Raw genomic sequence first — 19,282 nt, 5'->3', positions numbered from 1 at the left:
TTTTTTTGTCACGTGCAATGACGTATAGGGTAGAAGACAAAGTGGACACTATCACCACATATGTTAACATTAGGTTAGATTAGATTACCCACAGTGTGGAAACAGGCCCTTCGGCCCAACCAATCCACACTGACCCTCCAAAGAATAACCCACCCAGACCCATTTCCCTCTGACTAGTGCTATGGGACAATTTTGCACGGCCAATCCACCCTAACCTGCACATCCCTGGGCACTATGGGACAATTTTGCACGGCCAATCCACCCTAACCTGCACATCCCTGGGCACTATGGGACAATTTTGCAGAGCCAATCCACCCTAACCTGCACATCCCTGGGCACAATGGGACAATTTAGCACGGCCAATCCACCCTAACCTGCACATCCCTGGGCACTATGGGACAATTTTGCATGGTCAATCCACCCTAACCTGCACATCCCTGGGCACTATGGGGCAATTTAGCACGGCCAATCCACCCTAACCTGCACATCCCTGGGCACTATGGGACAATTTAGCACGGCCAATCCACTCTAACCTGTACATCCCTGGGCACTATGGGACAATTTAGCACCGCCAATCCACCCTAACCTGCACATCCCTGGGCATTATGGGACAATTTAGCACAGCCAATCCACCCTAACCTGCACATCCCAGGACACTATGGGACAATTTAGCATGGCCAATCCACCCTAACCTGCACATCCCAGGACACTATGGGACAATTTAGCATGGCCAATCCACCCTAACCTGCACATCCCTGGGCACTATGGGACAATTTAGCACAGCCAATCCACCCTAACCTGCACATCCCTGAGCACTATGGGACAATTTAGCACGGCCAATCCACCCTAACCTGGACATCCCTGGGCACTATGGGACAATTTAGCACGGCCAATCCACCCTCATCTGCACAACTTTGGAATGTGGGAGGAGACTGGAGCACCCGGAGGAAACCCATGCAGACACAGTGGGGAGAACGTGTAACCTCCACACAGACTGAGGTTGGGATCGAACCTGGGTCCCTGGCGCTGGGTGGAGAGTCTGTCCAGCATTGATCGTCAGAGGTCAATGCTCACAGGGAAGGAACTCGAGGGAATATAGTGTCGGGGATGTCCGGGAAGCTGGAGATAGGGTGATAGTAAAGGCTAGGGGAGGTTAATGATGGCATTCGATGCAGGGAAACTGATATCGACCCAAGATGGGCAGCAGCGGGGGATGTGGGATGGTTGGTATTTGAGGGCAGTTAAGCTGATGGAGTTGGATGTGGATTTCATGGTCAAAATCGCTGGACCATCCTGAGCAAGTTCTTTCGGAACAGTCCTGAGGGAGTGCCTCTCTGCTACCCGGAATGTCAAGGTCCATTTACTGCTGAATGTTTTGAGTCCCTCTCTGTCTTCCCTCCAAACACCTCCCTCCAATTCAGGAGCAGTTTTATTTTGACAGGACAAATCAGGGCAGGACTTATACACTTCGTGGTAAGGTCCTGGGGAGTGTTGCTGAACAAAGAGACCTTGGAGTGCAGGTTCATAGCTCCTTGAAAGTGGAGTCGCAGGTAGATAGGATAGTGAAGGAGGCGCTTGGTATGCTTTCCTTTATTGGTCAGAGTATTGAGTACAGGAGTTGGGAGATCATGTTGTGGCTGTATAGGACATTGGTTAGGCCACTGTTGGAATACTGCATTCAATTCTGGTCTCCTTCCTATTGGACGCATATTGTGAAACTTGATAGGGTTCAGAACGATTTACAATGGTATTGCCAGGGTTGGAGGATCTGAGCTACAGGGAGGGGCTGAACAGGCTGGGGCTGTTTTCCCTGGAGCGTCGGAGGCTGAGGGGTGACCTTATAGAGGTTTATAAAATCATGAGGGGCATGGATAGAGTAAATAGACACTGTCTTTTCCCCAGGGTCAGGGGGGGTCCAAAACTAGAGGTTTAAGGTGAGAGGGGAAGGATACAAAAGAGACCTAAGGGGCAATTTTTTCACACAGAGTGTGGTGCGTGTATGGAATGAGCTTCCAGAGGAAGTGGTGGAGGACAGGCAGCGTCCAAGGAGCAGGAAAATCAATGTTTTGGGCAAAAAGCCCTTTATCAGGCAGAGGCTAGGATCCTCGGGGGTGGAGAGAAAAATGGGATGGGGTGGGGTAGCCAAGAGTACAATAGATTAGATTCTCTACAGTGTGGAAACAGGCCCTTCGGCCCAACAAGTCCATATCGCCACTCCAAACCCACTTTCCTACCCTATATTTACCCCTGACTAATGCACCTAACACCGTGGGCAATTTAGCATGGCCAACTCACCATGACCTGCACATCTTTGGACTGTGGGAGGAAACCAGGGCACCCGGAGGAAACCCCACACAGACACGGGGAGAATGTGCAAACTCCACACAGACAGTTGCCCGAGGGTGGAAGCAAACCTGGGTCCGTGAGGCAGCGGTGCTAACCCACTGAGCCACCGTGCCATCCAAGGTAACCAACAATACAATAGGTGGAGGGAAGTGGGATGAAGGTGATAGGTCGGAGAGGAGGGTGGAGTGGATAGGTGGGACAGGTCTCTGACCTATCACCTTCATCCCCGCCCCCATCCACCCATTGTACTCTTGGCTACCTTTCTCTCAACTCTAACCCCTTCCCATTTATCTCTCCACCCCCCCACCACCATCCAGGCTCCCTGCCCCATTCCTGATGAAGGGCTTTTTGCCCGAAACGTCGATTTTCCTGCCCCTCGGATGCTGCCTGACCTGCTATTCCAGCACCACGCTGATCTAGACTCTGATCCCCAGCATCTGCAGTCCTCACTTTTGCCTGGAGGAGGTGGTGGAGGCTGGTACAATGACAACGTTGAAAAGGCATCTGGATGGGGACATGAATAGGAAGGGGTTAGAGGGATATGGGCCAAGGGCTGGCAGGTGGGAGCAGATTGATTTCGGATATGTGGTTGGCTCGGATGAGTTGGACCGAAGGGTCCGTACATCTCCATGACTCCAAGAGTATTTTTCCCGACCACTCCTCCGAAGAGCCAGAAATAAACCAGTGATTTGATCGTCGCTGTCACACAAGATATCTCCAGCTCGTAAGTCTTCCTGCATTGATCAGTGACAACTCAGTCTTCAAGGAGGCACTAGTCAGCAGAACACTTTTGAGATGCACCCGATTATATAAGGGTGCGGGGTCCTTGCCCCAGCCCCCAGCTGACACCTGCAGTCCAGCCATCCACCCCTTCCTGCTGTCCCCTCTGGCATTATTGCAACAAGTGGTAGGACTGGGGAAGCTGCCCTGGTGCCAATCATTATTGTTCCCCCCCCCCCCAACAAGTTCTAGCCAGGGACTGAAATGGGGACCTGCGCGAATGCAAGGTTGGCACTCTTATGGTCCACTCCTCTCACTGTTGCTGGGTCAAAATCCTCAAACTCCTTCCCTTAACAAGTCTGGAACACCGCCTGGACTGCAGTGGGTTCAAGGAGGCAGCTGGTCTCCAGTGTAACTGAAGACACGCAATAAATGCCAACAAAGTAAAGCCCACTGGAATGAATAAATATCCTTTTGGGGGAAGGCAATTATTTGCATTTTATTTCCTGATGAAGGGCTCTGGCCCGAAACGTCGAATTTCCTGTTCCTTGGATGCTGCCTAACCTGCTGTGCTTTAACCAGTTACACATTTTCAGCAATTATTTGCATTTGCAAAGGTTTATTTTTCCCATTGCATTTCTTTCCTCTCTCTCTCTCTCTCTCTCTGCATCAGATGTGCAAGCTGATGTATTTTGTATTTCGCAAAGGATATCTTCAGACATTGTGAACCTGTGACATTTGGGACTATTTAATGGGAACGGAGAGGGTCTTTAAATAGCTCAGTGCCTTAATACAGCCATCCCTCGACTTGAGTTGCAGCCCAGGAGGGAGGGGGAAGGCGAGACTAGGCACGTTCCTCCCCGGGTCTGCACTCGCCTGTCAATTAAGGCTCGGTGGCGGAGGGCCCGTCGGGAAGTGTAGTCCTCTCGCTGGGAAGACTGTCGAGAGTGGGGCGTGCGAACTGGGAGAGAACGGACTACAAGTCCCGGCGTGCCTTGCGCAAGCAGGATCCACCCCCCCCAGCAGCGAGGCGCGCCGGAGCATGTCGGGAGTTGTAGTCCATCTCTGCCGCGAGAAGCGACGGTCATTGATGACGAGTGGAAACGGGAGCGGACTACAAGTCCCGTCGTGCCTCGCGGGCGAAGCATGTGAAGGGGACGAGGTCTTTTTTTTTAGCAACTTGAATCATTGACATTTATTAATCCTTTGACCAAACAGCACGAGTCTCCAGTTCACAGCTTGGTGTAAAGAGTTATACAAGACTTGCAACAATCCTACAAAATTATAACTTCATTTTCTTGATAGCCTAAAGCCATTGGGTCATCCACCAATTCCCATTTCATTAAATAGGAGTATTCACCTTGTAATTAAAAACAAAACCCCTCTGACTCATTAGGTCGTTTATTTTAAAACATTGCACCAAAACATGACTCTCGACTAGCTTTCGGTTCAAAGGGATGACTGGTTTAGGCTGGAGTGCGGCAGCCTGTAACTGTTTAAGAACCACTTTATATCACCACAAACTTACATTCACCTCATTACTGATGGTTACTAAAGACACCCATGTGGCTAATGAACCGGTGACAAGCAGAGCCCAGAGCGAGCAATGCCTATGTGAAAAAAGTAAAGGGGAGGGTTGGGACTAAATCAGCAGGGAGTTGGAGGGGGAAATAAAGCACCCTGTCCTGTCCACCTGTCCCTAAAGTGGACAAGCAGGAGGCTGAAAGGACACAGCAAGACAGGCAGCATCTGGAGGTGGGAGAAAGTGAGGACTGCAGATGCACTTTTCAGAGTTGACAAGTGTGATGCTGGAAAGGCACAGTTGGTTACGCAGCATCACAGGAGGAGTAGAGTTGACGTTTTGAGCAGAAGGCCTTCTTCGCATTTTTTGAACCAGCATCAGGACGAGAAGAAGCCCACCCATAACTACATCCCCCCTTTATCTGCAGCTCCCCTTACCCCACTGCCAGTCCTGGAGTAGGGTTATACCCAAAATGTTGACTTCTGCACCCCGTGATGCTGCCCGGCTTGCTGTGTTCCTCCAGCCTCCTGCTTGTCTACTTTGGATTCCAGTATCTGCTGTTTAATCCTTTCCCTGGAGCGTCGGAGGCTGAGGGGTGACCTTATAGAGGTTTATAAAATCCTGAGGGGCATGGATATGGTCAATAGACAACGCCCTTTCCCTGGGGTGGGGGAGTCCAGGGCATAAGTTTAGGGTGTGAGGTGAAAGATTGAAAAGGGACCTAAGGGGCACAAATTTCGGATTATCCAAACAAGATTGCAAGGTCTCCGTGCTCGGCTAAACTATGTTATCCAGCATCCGATGATCCGAGTATTCAATTATCCGAACAAAGTATTCCCTGCCCGTCTTTCGGATAATCGAGGTTCCTCTGCAAACCTGCTGGACTATGACCTTTGAGTTAAAAATCACACAATGCCAGGTTATAGTTCAAAGTTTATTTGGAAGCACTAGCTTTCAGAGTGCTGCTCCTTCATCAGGTGGTGGTTGAGTATAAGATTGTAAGACACAGAATTTATAGCAAACCTTTACAGTGTGATGCAAGTGAAATTATATATATTGAAAAAGACCTGGAGATTGTTTGTTAAGTCTCTCATCTTTTAGAATGACTAAAGTTACATTCTCAAATGAACTTTAACAATAGGTGCCATGTTGTCTCAGATAATGCGTTGAAGGTGTGAGGTGCCCTGTGTATGCCCCAATGTTCAGGCTGATTCTATTTCTAAAAGAGGGACTTACAGAATCTTACATGGAATCAGGCAAGTTTTGAGCAAATTAAAATATAATTCAAGTATTTATATAATACAAGTACAAATTCACCCTACAAACTTGGACGGCACGGTGACTCAGTGGTTAGCATTGCTACTTCACAATTCTAGGGATTGATTCCCACCTTGGGTGACTGTCTGTGCGGGTTTCCTCTGGGTGCTCTGGTTTCCTCCCACAACCCAAAGATGTGCAGAGCTAAAAATGTGTTGCTGGAAAAGCGCAGCAGGTCAAGGAGCAGGAGAGTCGATGTTTTGGGCATCCTTGGATGCTGCCTGACCTGCTGCGCTTTTCCAGCAACACATTTTCAGCTCTGATCTCCAGCATCTGCAGTCCTCACTTTCTCCCAAAGATGGGCAGGTCAAGGTGAATTGGCCAGACTAAATTGCATTAGTCAGGGGTAAATATAGGGTGGGGGGAAAAGGTCTGCGAGGGTTACTCCTTGGAGGGTTATTGGCCCAAAGGGCCCATTTCCATACTGTAGGAAATCTAATCAGACTTGTGTCTGTGTTGGGGTGTGAGTGTAACGGGCTATAGTCTGTCAGAGGGGGCATGTGTGAGCATATGACAGAGAGCTTGCATGTGAGGGAGGGTCTGTAGGAGTGTGTGTGAGAGAGAGAGAGTGTGTAGTGCAGTGGGGTCACCTGTGGTGTGACATGTATCCAAGATCCTAGCTGAGGCCATCCCCATGGGTACAGAACTATAACCTGGTGTTGTGGGATTTTTATTCTGGGTTAGTGGTGCTGGAGAGCACAGCAGTTCAGGCAGCATCTGCACTAACCCAGAGCCTGGTTTCCAGCATCAGCAGCTTTACCCTGTGGGATTGTTAGCCATGGGAATAAAGGGGGCTAAGTGTGGGCGGGGCTTTGTCAACCGAGGGGCGGGGTTATATAACATGGGGGGCTGGGGTTGTAAAAATAAATAACCGCAATAGGTTGATTCTGGAGGGAATGGGCGGGGACATGTAAAACAAGGGGCGGGGCTATATAAACAACTGCATTAGCGTTAATCTGGGGAAAAAGGCGGAGCTATGTAAAACTAAAGGCGGGGCTATATAAATAACAGCTGAGCCTTTAAATGAGGGGAGATGGGCGGGGCTATGTAAAACGAGAGGCGGGGCTATATACATATCCACAATGGATTTAATCTGGGGAAATGGGCGGAGCTATGTAAAACTAAAGGCGGAGCTATATAAATAACTGCTGTCCTTAAATGGGGGAGATGGGCGTGGCTATGTAAAACGAGAGGCGGGGCTATATACATCTGCAAATGTGTTGCTGGTCAAAGCACAGCAGGCCAGGCAGCATCTCAGGAATAGAGAATTCGACGTTTCGAGCATAAGTCCTTCATCAGGAATAAGAGAGAGAGAGCCAAGCAGGCTAAGATAAAAGGTAGGGAGGAGGGACTAGGGGGAGGGGCGATGGAGGTGGGATAGGTGGAAGGAGGTCAAGGTGAGGGTGATAGGCCGGAGTGGGGTGGGGGCGGAGAGGTCAGGAAGAGGATTGCAGGTTAGGAGGGCGGTGCTGAGTTGAGGGAACCGACTGAGACAAGGTGGGGGGAGGGGAAATGAGGAAGCTGGAGAAATCTGAATTCATACCTTGTGGTTGGAGGGTTCCCAGGCGGAAGATGAGGCGCTCCTCCTCCAGCCGTCGTGTTGTTGTGTTCTGCCGGTGGAGGAGTCCAAGGACCTGCATGTCCTCGGTGGAGTGGGAGGGAGAGTTAAGGTGTTGAGCCACAGGGTGATTGGGTTGGTTGGTTCGGGCGGCCCGGAGGTGTTCTCTGAAGCGTTCCGCAAGTAAGCGGCCTGTCTCACCAATATAGAGGAGGCCACATCGGGTGCAGCGGATGCAATAGATGATGTGTGTGGAGGTACAGGTGAACTTGTGGCGGATATGGAAGGATCCCTTGGGGCCTTGGAGGGAAGTGAGTGTGGAGGTGTGGGCGCAAGTTTTACATTTCCTGCGGTTGCAGGTCTATTCCTGAGATGCTGCCTGGCCTGCTGTGCTTTGACCAGCAACACATTTGCAGCTGTGATCTCCAGCATCTGCAGACCTCATTTTTTACTCGGGCTATATACATATCCACAATGGATTTAATGTAGGGATATGGGCGGGACTATGTAAAACTAGGGGCGGGGCCGTAAAAATAACCGCAGAGGCTTTAAACTGGGGATATGGGCGGGGTTATGTAAAACGAGAGGCGTGGCTCTATAAATAACTGCAATGGCTATAATCTGGGGGAAATGGGCGGGGCTATGTAAAACTGGGGCGGGGCTGTATAAATCACCGCAATAGCTTTATTCAGGGTGAATGGGCGGGGATATGTAAAACTAGGGGCGGTGATATATAAAATGAGAGGCGGGGCTATATAAATAGCAGCGACTTTAACCTGGTGCATATGGGCGGGGCTATGTAAAACTATGGGCGGGGCTGTATAAATAAACGCGACGGCTTTAATCTGGGGAAGGGGCGGGGATATGTAGAACGGGGGCGGGGCTTTGTGTATAAAACCGGTCTCTTTAATGGTGCGGGGCTCATGCATATGGATGAGCGGTATCTACATATTGATGAGGCGGACGGTTGACGACTGATGCGTCTCGCGGCGGGAGGGGAGAGAGAGTCGGTTAAAAGGCGGCAGCAGCGGCGGGGTCTGGGTGGGGGTGAGGGACACACAGGGAGACACACACCGACACACAGACCGAGACGGAATCATGTCGCGGCCGCAGAGTGACATGGAGCGGCGGAAGCAGATCAGCGTGCGGGGCCTGGCCGGGGTGGAGAATGTCGCCGAGCTGAAGAAGAACTTTAACCGGCACCTGCACTTCACGCTGGTGAAGGACCGCAATGTGGCGACCAGCCGCGACTACTACCAGGCCCTGGCCCACACCGTCCGCGACCACCTGGTGGGCCGCTGGATCCGCACACAGCAGTACTACTATGAGAAAGACCCCAAGGTAACCCGCACCCGGGGGGGGGACACGAGGGGGGGCTACGTGGGGGATGTAGGGGGGTGTATACAGGGGGGTGCATGGGGGGTGTACGGGGGTGTATACAGGGGGGTGAGGGGGCTACGTGGGGGATGTAGGGGGGTGGATACAGGGGGGTACATGGGGGGTGTACGGGGGTGTATACAGGGGGGTGAGGGGGCTACGTGGGGGATGTAGGGGGGTGTATACAGGGGGGTGAGGGGGCTACGTGGGGGATGTAGGGGGGTGTATACAGGGGGGTGAGGGGGCTACGTGGGGGATGTAGGGGGGTGTATACAGGGGGGTGAGGGGGCTACGTGGGGGATGTAGGGGGTGAGGGGGGTACATGGGGGGATGTAGGGGGGTGTATACAGGGGGGTGAGGGGGCTACGTGGGGGATGTAGGGGGTGAGGGGGGTACATGGGGGGATGTAGGGGGGTGTATACAGGGGGGTGAGGGGGCTACGTGGGGGGTGTACGGGGTGTATACAGGGGGGTGAGGGAGCTACGTGGGGGATGTAGGGGGGTGTATACAGGGAGGTGAGGGGGCTACGTGGGGGATGTAGGGGGTGAGGGGGGTACATGGGGGGATGTAGGGGGGTGTACGGGGTGTATACAGGGGGGTGAGGGGGGTACATGGGGGATGTAGTGGGGTGTACGGGGGGATGTAGTGGGGTGTACGGGGGGATGTAGGGGGGTGTACGGGGTGTATGCAGGGAGGTGTACGGGGGGATGTAGGGGGGTGTACGGGGTGTATGCAGGGAGGTGTACAGGGGGGTGCATGGGGTGTATACAGGGGGGTACATGGGGGATATAGGGGGGTGTATGGGGGTATGTAGGGGGACACGGAGGGGTACAGGGGTGTGTGGGGGGGACATGAGGGTGTACAGGGACATGGGAAAGGGGTGTGTGGGGGATGTACAGGAGGGGTACACAGGAGGGTATATGGGGGGTGAGGGTGTATATGGGGGGTACATGAGGGTGTACGGGGGGTGAGGGAATTTACGGGAGGGTGACGGGGTTATACAAGGGGGGTGATGGGGGTATACAGGGAGGTGTACATGGGAGTGAGGGGGAGGTTATGGGGTGGTGAGGGGGTATACAGGGGGGTATACAATGGGGTGAGGAGGGTATACATGGGTGAGGGGGGTTGCAGGGGGATGGAGTATACAGGGGGTATATGAGGGTGAGGGGGTTATACAGAAGGAATGGGGGGGTGTAGGGTGTTATACAGGGATGGGGGGTTATTGGGACATGGGGGAATGGTGGTGTGAGGGGGATAAGGAGGGATATGAGGCAATCTGGGTGCTATGAGGGGAGATGGAGGGGTAGAGGGCTTTGGAAGAGGGGGGTATATGGAGGAGGTGGGGATATGGAGAGTGGAGGGGTCATACAGATGAGGTTGGGAATGCGGAGGTGGTGGCGAGGAAAGATAGTGTAGATATGCACTAAGCGGCCCCATTAGGAGAAGGACTTTTGGAATACTGCCGAAAGGACTGATTCCGTGGTGAGGGGACACCAGGCAGGGATGGGAAGAGGAGGACTGATGTGTTTTGGAACACCCTGAAGACATAACTCTGTTTAAAAAAAAAGGACCCCACCTTGTGGAATATGGTTTGCAGACAGCAGTACTATCATGAGACTGACCTTCAAGGTGAGGGGACTCTTGAGAGGTAAAACTGAGAATAATGAGCGAGAGCTGAGGCTAGAGAGGTCTGCAGACTATAGAATAGTCTGAAGATGAGGAGGCACACTGACAGGGACCTGGTACTGGGCCCTGTGGATCTGTATGTGGCGATGTCGCTATTGTGAGGGGTAACTGGCCCAATAGAAGGGGGTCCTGGGGGGAAAGAGGTTACACCCCTGTTGGTACAGGTGAAGCAGTAATACTCACTGTGGGGAAGTGTGATAGGTATGGTGACGGGGGAGCGAGGTGAAAACAAGACACTGAGTATAAATTCTGATGCTGGATGGGAGGGCAGAGCTGGTTGGGTGATGGACTTTGGAGGGGATGGACGAGTGTGGGTGCTATAGCATTGAGGTTGGGGGATGGGAAGAGGGCAATGAGTCAAGACTGGTGAACATTGCGTATTATGGGCCTGATATGGAGTGTGGGGCCTCTGCACAGATACAGTACTGCCACGTAATGAGACATAGAAACTGGGGCCTAGACACTAACAATGTGCAGTGGAACCTGCATTCAGGACCTTGAGTTACCAAGCACTTAAGCAATGATGCTATAGTAAGTCACAGAAGAATTGGGGTGAAGAATACTTCTTCTCCTCTTGGGTGACAGGCCTGTCACTTATGTAACATCGGTGTACAGCACTGATGGTGGCAGGGCATTCACTGTAACAACAGAGACAGTACTGGTGGGATAGGGCTGTATTACACTGGCAATTAAATTTGTGCCACTCAAATGCCAGGCAATGGCCATCTCCAATAAAATGCAATCTAACTGCCACCCCTTGATGTTCAAGGGGTTACCATTGACCAGAAACAGAAGTGGATTTGCCACATAAACACAAGAGCAGGTCAGAGGCTAGGGATAACTCCCTTCCTGTCTCCCCAAAACCGATCTGCATCAGGCACAGGGTAGGAGTGTGAGGGACTGTTCCCCACTTGCCTGGATGGGTTCAGCCTGAAAACAACACTCGAGAGGCTCAGCACCATCCAGGGCAAAGCAGCCCCAACTGATTGGCGCCACATCCCAAAGATCTATTCCCTCCACCACTGACATTCTGTAACTATCTGGAAGACGCACAGTAGAAATTCACCAGGGTTCCTTAAATAGCATCTTCCAAGCCCTTGGCCACTTCCATCAAGAAGGACACGAGCAGCAGATACATGGGAACACCACCCTCCTGCTCAATCCTTCCCACGCTCCACACCATTCTGACTTGGAAATATATATTCCATCAGTGTCACTGGGTCAAAGTCCTCAGGACGTTGTGGGTGTACCTACAGCACATGGACTGCAGTGGTTCAAGAAGGCAGCTTATCACCACCTCCTTTAAAGGAAGCTCGGGATGGTCAGTAAATACTGGTGCGGACAGGGCTAACGTGGTGTGTACTACTGGGGTCCAGAACTGTTGGGGGCTGGGCTTTGATCCTTTATGGTAACCATCTGATTAGTTTCCAAAAGCCTTTGATTTACACAAGACATGGGGGAATGTGTCTCCCCATGGATGAGGTGAGGGTATTAGATTGGAGTGAGGATGCCTTTTCACAGAGTAACAGAGCACTGATTTGCCTGTGGCTAACTGTCTCTGTCAGGCAGTTTTTCCCGAGCTGTTTGAGATCTGCGAGGTGTCTTGGCTCTGACCCCCTGAGGGTTGTCTTCCAAATATAGCCCTGTAATCATATGCCCTCTCCCACTAATCACAAGGTCACAGGTTCAGCCTTGGAACTGCACACCCATCCCTCTTGGAGTACATCACCCATCCTCTACTTGTTGCAATTTCAGTCTGTGTGTAAGGTGCCCACAGACCTCCATCATCACATGCACCAAGCAGTGCTCAGACCATGGCACACTATCCCTCATTACGTGCAATACTAGTTCCCTTTATCATTCCTTTGACATAAGATCCATTTGAGTTTCCACTGGCTGTTTGTTCAGGGTTAATGAGTCACAGTGGGCAGTTACAGTAGAGAAGCTCTTCAAATGATGGAAAGGCTTTAAGGGCTGAATGGCCCCCTTCTGTGCCATAAGCGACGTGCTGTTGAAGCAAGAGGCCTGCAAAGTTCTGTTGCCTTGCCTCAGCACAAGTTGGCCTGTGCTCCGTCTCATCCCAGTCTAGCCTGCTGACTCAGATGCTGTCCGATCAGCAACCCCCATCTGATTAGTATAAGTGATTTCGCATCCCTCTCTGCAACATTACACAGCCCAGTCCACAGTAAATCCACACACGATGATTTGTCATCAATCTGGGGTGACAGACCGTGAAACAAAATCTACAGATACTGTCCTCCCTTTCTCGCTATGCTGCTTCTCCTGAAGGTTATTCAAGGAGACATTAGACGCAAAGCAATTGTTTAAGCAGATTTGGACAAGGCAGAATGTTGCTTAGTGAATTTTTAGTGTGTGTGTCTCTGCGTGTGTATGTATGTATGTATGTGTGTGTCTGTCTGTCTGTCTCTCTCTGTGTCTGTCTGTCTGTCTGTCTCTCTCTGTGTCTGTCTGTCTGTCTGTGTGTCTCTCTCTCTGTGTCTGTCTGTCTGTCTGTCTCTCTCTCTGTGTATGTATGTATGTACGTGTCTCTCTCTCTCTCTCTCTCCCCCTCTCTCTCTCTCTCTCTCTCTCTCTCTCTCTCTGTGTCTGTCTGTCTGTCTCTCTCTCTCTCTGTGTCTGTCTGTCTCTCTCTCTCTCTCTCTCTCTCTCTCCCTCTCTCTGTCTCTCTCTGTGTGTGCTGCTGCTGTTTTGCCTGACAGTGTGGTGGATTGAATTTCTCCTTTCCCTTCCCCCAGCTCCTCTATTTGCGAATACCATTTCCTTGAGTTGAGGTCTTTGCCGGTGTCTGTAATGTGTCTCCGACATTAGTGCCCAAGCCCCTGTTGAGACGCCTATCTTCAGGAGCCTAAAAAGGCCCCTCTAACTGCTAAAGAAGAACTGAGCACCTTTCCTGAGCTTTACCAGTAAAGGAGTGCTTCAGTGGTGCATACTGGCAACGTCCGGATGTGCTTCACTGAAAGGCAGACTCCAGGTCGATGTGGATGACGTTCGCTGGCTATGTAGCATTCTCGGTTCTGGCAGCAAGACGGAGCTTACACTGTGGAGTGGCTGGTTTCGATTTTTGGTTAATTAAACTGTGAAGTGTGTCTCCAATCTTTCTCAGTATCGTGCAAAATGAGTTGGGTAATACTTGTCTCACCCTTTGACCTTCAGCTGCATTTTGAGAGGGGCTATTTTTACTGTGGATGCTTGACCCAGCTGTGAGAGAGGAGCTACTGTTTCCCTCCCCAGGCGCCTCCCAGCAAAACCTGGCACAGTAGGAGGAGGCTGTATGTCAACTGGGGGTATGGCTCAGATGGCGAGCAAGTTGCTGATGCGGGCCACTCCTGTCAGTGATTCCCATCTCCATTTCCCCAGTGTTCCAGGAGTGAGGGAACAGGGTGGCAAGAATCCACGTGCATTGAACTGATTGACCATTTGAGTTGAGTTGGAGCTGTTCAGCTGTGAAGAGTCATAGGGCACGGAAACAGACTCTTTGGTGCAACTCCTCTGCACTGACCCGACATCCCAATCTGATCTTGTTCTGTTTTCCAGCATTGGGCCCAGATCCCTCTTAAACCCCTCCCCTTCATCCCGATGCCTTTTAAATGTTGTCATTGTACCAGCCTCCACTTCATCTGGCAGCACATTCCATACACATACCTCTGCGTAAAAACATTACCCCTCAGGTCCCTTTTAAATCTTTCCCGATTACCCTAAACCTATGCCCTGTGGTTTTGGACAACACCATCCTTGGAAAAAGACCTTGTTTATTCACCCTATCTGTGCCCTTCATGATTTTATAAACCTTTACGAGGTTACTCCTTTGTCTCTGATGCTGTTGGGGATAAGCAGTCCTAGTCTTTCCAGCTGTTTATAACTTAAATCCTCTAATCTCAGTAACGTTGTTGTAAATCGTTTGGCTATTCCACCTATCCGTGGTGATGAAACGTCTGAAAACAAACCTTCCAGCTCAGTGAGCTAACTTACATCCATATTCTTAAATTGCTAATTTCATAAATGTCTATCAGGTCGCTCCTAGCTCATGTGGTCTATGGAGCAGAGAAGTTGGGGGTTCCTGATAGAGTAGGAGAGTGAGGGGCATAGACAGGATAATTAAAAAGTAGCTGTTCCCCTTAGTCAAAGGGTCACTAACAAGGCAGCATGACTTTATGGTGAAAGGCAAGCAGTTTAGAGGGGACATGAGCAAACTTGGCTCACCCAGAGAGTGGTGGGAATCTGGAATGTGTTTCCTGGGATGGCTGTTTGGGTAGGAAACCTTTCACTTTCTCAGGAAGTCCTTGGAGAAACATTTGAAATATTATAACTTTCAAGGCTGTGGGCACAGTGCAGGAAGGTGGGATTAGTATAGATTAGTAGCAGCTTATTGTCAGTGCAGTCCCACTGGGCATCGGACACATGTCCAGCATTTGTTATCCATCCCTAACTGCGACATCTCTTTCCCAAGTTAATCACCAAAATAAATAAGACATGATAATCTGCAAATCGAATAGACAACACTGAGCAAGCCTAGAATGGGAAAGCAGTGTTTCAGAATAAATTCCCCTGCCCTTTACCCTCCCACTCTCTCACATTCACACTCTCTCACAGACTCATAAACCCCGCCCCCCCCAAGACACACACACACACACACACACACACACACACACTCTCTCTCTCACACTGCATGAATCCATATAAGATTCTGTAAATCTGTTTTTTAGATTAGAATCAGTCTGACCATTGTGGCACAGGCAGTCTCACGCAGGGCATCTCACACCTTCAATACATTATCTGGGCCGACATGAAACCAATTGTTAAAGTTCACTTGAGAATGTAACTTTAAAAAAGTTCTGCGATTTACAGATGACAGAACTGAAACCAACATGGCCATTCTAAAAGATGAGAGACTTGACAAACAATCAGGGTCTTTTTCAATTTATAATTTCAGTTCCATCACTCTGTAAACTTTTGCTACAAAATCTGGGTCTTACTGTCTTATACTCCACAGCCACCTGATGAAGGAGCAGCGCTTCCAAATAAACCTGTTGGACTAGAACCCGGTGTTGTGTGATTTTTAACTTTCCATTTTAAGACTAGAATGAGGAGGAAGTTTTCTTCTGGAGCTTGTCTATGAATTCTCTTTCCCATCAAATAGTGGAGGCAGTGTTATTGATTGATTGATTGATTGATTGTCACAAATACAGTGAAAAGCTTTGTTTATGAGCAGTATAGGCAGATCCTAGTAAGAAAGCAGATGCAGATCAAAATACTCCGGCAGAGGCATGCAGGTTACAACGTCACTAAGATCAGCATAAACTGAGGCTGGAGGGTTCACTCTTCAGTCTAATAGCAGCCGGGAAGAAGCTGTTTCTGAGCCCCCTGGTGCGTGTTCAGGATCCTGTATCCTCCATCGCCAGACCATAGCAACACAACGGCTGGAGGAAGAGTGCTTCATCTTCCGCCTAGGAACCCTCCGACCACACGGGATGAACCTAGATTTCTCCACTTTTCTCATTTCCCCATCCCCCACCTTGTCTCAGTCAAATGCTTCTAACTCCGCACCGCCCTCCTAACCTGCAATCTTCTTCCTGACCTCTCCGCCCCACCCCCACTCCGGCCTATCACCCTCACCTTGACCTCCTTCCACCTATCGCATTGCCAACGCCCCTCCCCCCTACCTTTTATCTTAGCCTGCTTGGCACACTTTCCTCATTCCTGAAGAAGGGCTCATGCCTGAAACGTCGACTCTCCTGCTCCTTGGATGCAGCCTGACCAGCTGCGCTTTTCCAGCAACACATTTTCAGCTCCTGTATCTTCTACCTGACAGAAGAGGTTGGAGGGGATCATTACTACAGTCTATGATGTTGGCAGCCTTTCTGCAGAGGACAGCCGTGTAATTGGGAGTCAATGGATGGAAGATGGGCTTCTCTCGTGGTCGATATATTCAAGGCCAAATTAAGACCGAAGTTTGATTGAAGGGTATGGGGGGACAGTCAGGAAAGTGAAGTCTCAACTGCAGTTGGATTGGCCATGATCTTTTTGAACTTTTACGGGGCTAAATGGCCTACTCTTATTTCTGAGTCCAAAATGGCAGTCTTCTGTTTTTGTTCAATTGGGGGCATTACTGGCTGGTCAGAAATTGTCCCTAACTGCTGTTAAGAAGATGGTCTTGAACTGTTGCAGGTCGACCCACACTTGATTTATCATTTAGATTAGATTAGATACAGGCCCTTCGGCCCAACAAGTCCACACCGACCCGCTGAAGCACAACCACCCATTCCCTTACATTTACCCCTTTTACCTAACACTACGGGCAATTTAGCACGGCTAATTCACCCTAACCTGCACATCTTTGGACAGTGGGAGGAAGCCGGAGCACCTGGAGGAAACCCCACACAGACACTGGGAGAATGTGCAAACTCCACACAGTCAGTCGCCTGAGGCGGGAATCGAACCCTGGTCTCTGGCGCTGTGAGGCAGCAGTGCTAACCACTGTCACACCTTTATTGGTCAGAGTATTGAGTACAGGAGTTGGGAGGTCATGTTGTGGCTGTACTGGACATTGGTTAGGCCACTGTTGGAATATTGTGTGCAATTCTGGTCTCCTTCCTATCGGAAAGATGTTGTGAAACTTGAAAGGATTCAGAAAAGATTTACGAGGGTGTTGCCAAGTTTGGAGGATATCCTTAGTAGCCACACATGCAGATGACAAGCAACATGAATTCAACTGGGGCAACACTACTATTATAGGGCAAGCCAAACAGAGAACAGCCAGGGAATTCCTAGAGGCATGGCACTCATCCACAGATTCTATGAACAAACGCATTGACCTGGACCCAATATACCGGCCACTGCAGCGGACAGCTGGAACTGACAACCGGAAGCAGCAGAGACAAACCACTATAAATGCCGGAGGAAACATGACAGAAGCGCTTCACAGGAGGCTCCCAAGCACTGAGGATGTCACCTAGACAGGGGGCGAAACGTTTGCAACACAAATTCCCAGCTCGGCGAACAGAACCACAACAACGAGCACCCGAGCTACAAATCTTCTTCCAAACTTTGGAGGATTTAAGCTACGGGGAGAGGCTGAACAGGTTGGGGCTGTTTTCCCTGGAGTGTCGGAGGCTGAGGGGTGACCTTATAGAGGTTTATAAAATGTTGAGGGGCATGGATAGGATAAATAGACAAGGTCTTTTTCCTGGGGTGGGGGAGTCCAGAACTAGGTTTAGGGTGAGAGAGGAAGGATATAAAAGGGACATAGCTGGTCAGCATGGACAAGGTGGACCGAAGGGTCTGTTTCAATGCTATACATCTCTATGACTATGCCTCTGTGTGCCAAGATACAGTCAGGCAGATCATACCACACGAAGTGCATCCGGGGGAGCAGAACAGTGTGTTCCAGCAGCAGAGAATGTGCAGAAAGAGAGATCAGGCTTAACATCAGAGAGGTCTGTTCAAAAGTCTGATAACAGTGGGGAAGAAGCTGGCCTTGAATCTACTTATGTGTGTATTTAAACTTGAATACCTTCTGTCGGACAGAAGAGAGTATAACGGGAGAGGTCTTTTATTATGTTGGTTGCTTTCCTAAGGCAACAGGATGTTTCCGATTTTAACCCAATGATTAAAGGATAGCTATTAGGCAGCATCCTGGGGACAAAGCTCCCAACCATTGTAGTTCTTCCAATAGTTGCTGGGGAACGTTCCTGTCCACCTGAGAAGGCAGGTATGTTCGTTTTAACAACTCATCCAGCAGACAGCCCTTCTGATAGTGCTGAACCTTTCAACCTACTTGAATAGGTGTGTAAGTGTTTGTAATTCTCTAATACGGTCGTACCACTCCTGAATCTAATACTGTACCATTCTGGCCAATGACCCTGCAATGTCCACTCTCACTTCCTTCAGTATCCATCTGGTCCAGTAACTTGATCAGCTTGAAACACCACCAGCCTCTTCAATAGCTGCTCCACATGAATTCCCAATCCTTTTCCTGACTGAGCTTCCTCCTGTATCTCCGTGGCCTGGCTAACATCTGCTTTCTTGTTAAATACAGATAGGAAGAATGCACCTTACCCCTCTAAGATCACAGTCTGGCCCTTGTAATGATACAGCAGCATAACGGTATTGTAACCTAATGCAAAGGACCAGACTAAAGCTGTGGAGATTTAAGTTCAAATCCCACCTTGGCAGCTGGAGGATTTTAAATTTGATTTAATGAATAAATGTATTTTTGGATTACAAAATTGGCTTGCTGGTAGGAGACAGAGGCTGGTGAAAGACAGTTGTTGTTCAGGTTGGAGGCCTGTGTGTGACCAGTAGTGTGCCGCAGGGTTCAGTGCTGGGTCCACTGGTATTTGTCATTTATTTGAACAATTTGGATGAGAATATAGAAGAGGAGAAAGTGAGGTCTGCAGATGCTGGAGATCAGAGCTGAAAATGGGTTGCTGGAAAAGCGCAGCAGGTCAGGCAGCATCCAAGGAACAGGAAATTCGACGTTTCGGGCATAAGCCCTTCTTTGGAAATGTCGAATTTCCTGTTCCTTGGATGCTGCCTGACCTGCTGTGCTTTTCCAGCAACACATTTTCAGCTGGGAATATAGAAGGCACGGTTAGTAGCTTTGCACATGATGGCACCAAGGTTGCTGGTATAGTGGACAGTGAAGAAGGTTCTCTCTCAGTACAGTGGGATCTTGATCATCTCAGTGGGCCGAGGACTGGCAGTTTAACTTTGATAAATATGAGGGGTTGCGGTTT

The 19,282-nt window shown here is 50.0% G+C and overlaps 1 protein-coding gene across 1 annotated transcript in view; it reads left to right on the top strand.

The window, feature by feature from the left end:
- Positions 1-8,466: 8,466 nt before the first annotated feature.
- The window catches only part of LOC132836304 (glycogen phosphorylase, muscle form), a 61,667-nt gene continuing 50,851 nt past the window's right edge, over positions 8,467-19,282 (top strand). Inside the window, exon 1 of the mRNA XM_060855710.1 lies at positions 8,467-8,804. Within this exon, the coding sequence (XP_060711693.1) occupies positions 8,562-8,804 (243 nt within the window). The 5' untranslated portion in view covers positions 8,467-8,561. The remainder of the gene's footprint in view (positions 8,805-19,282) is intronic.

This window comes from Hemiscyllium ocellatum, chromosome 46 (genome assembly GCF_020745735.1).
Source record: "Hemiscyllium ocellatum isolate sHemOce1 chromosome 46, sHemOce1.pat.X.cur, whole genome shotgun sequence".
NCBI lineage: Eukaryota > Metazoa > Chordata > Chondrichthyes > Orectolobiformes > Hemiscylliidae > Hemiscyllium > Hemiscyllium ocellatum.
The sequence above is the reverse complement of the archived record's forward strand: the minus strand, read 5'-3'. Positions and strand labels throughout refer to the sequence as shown.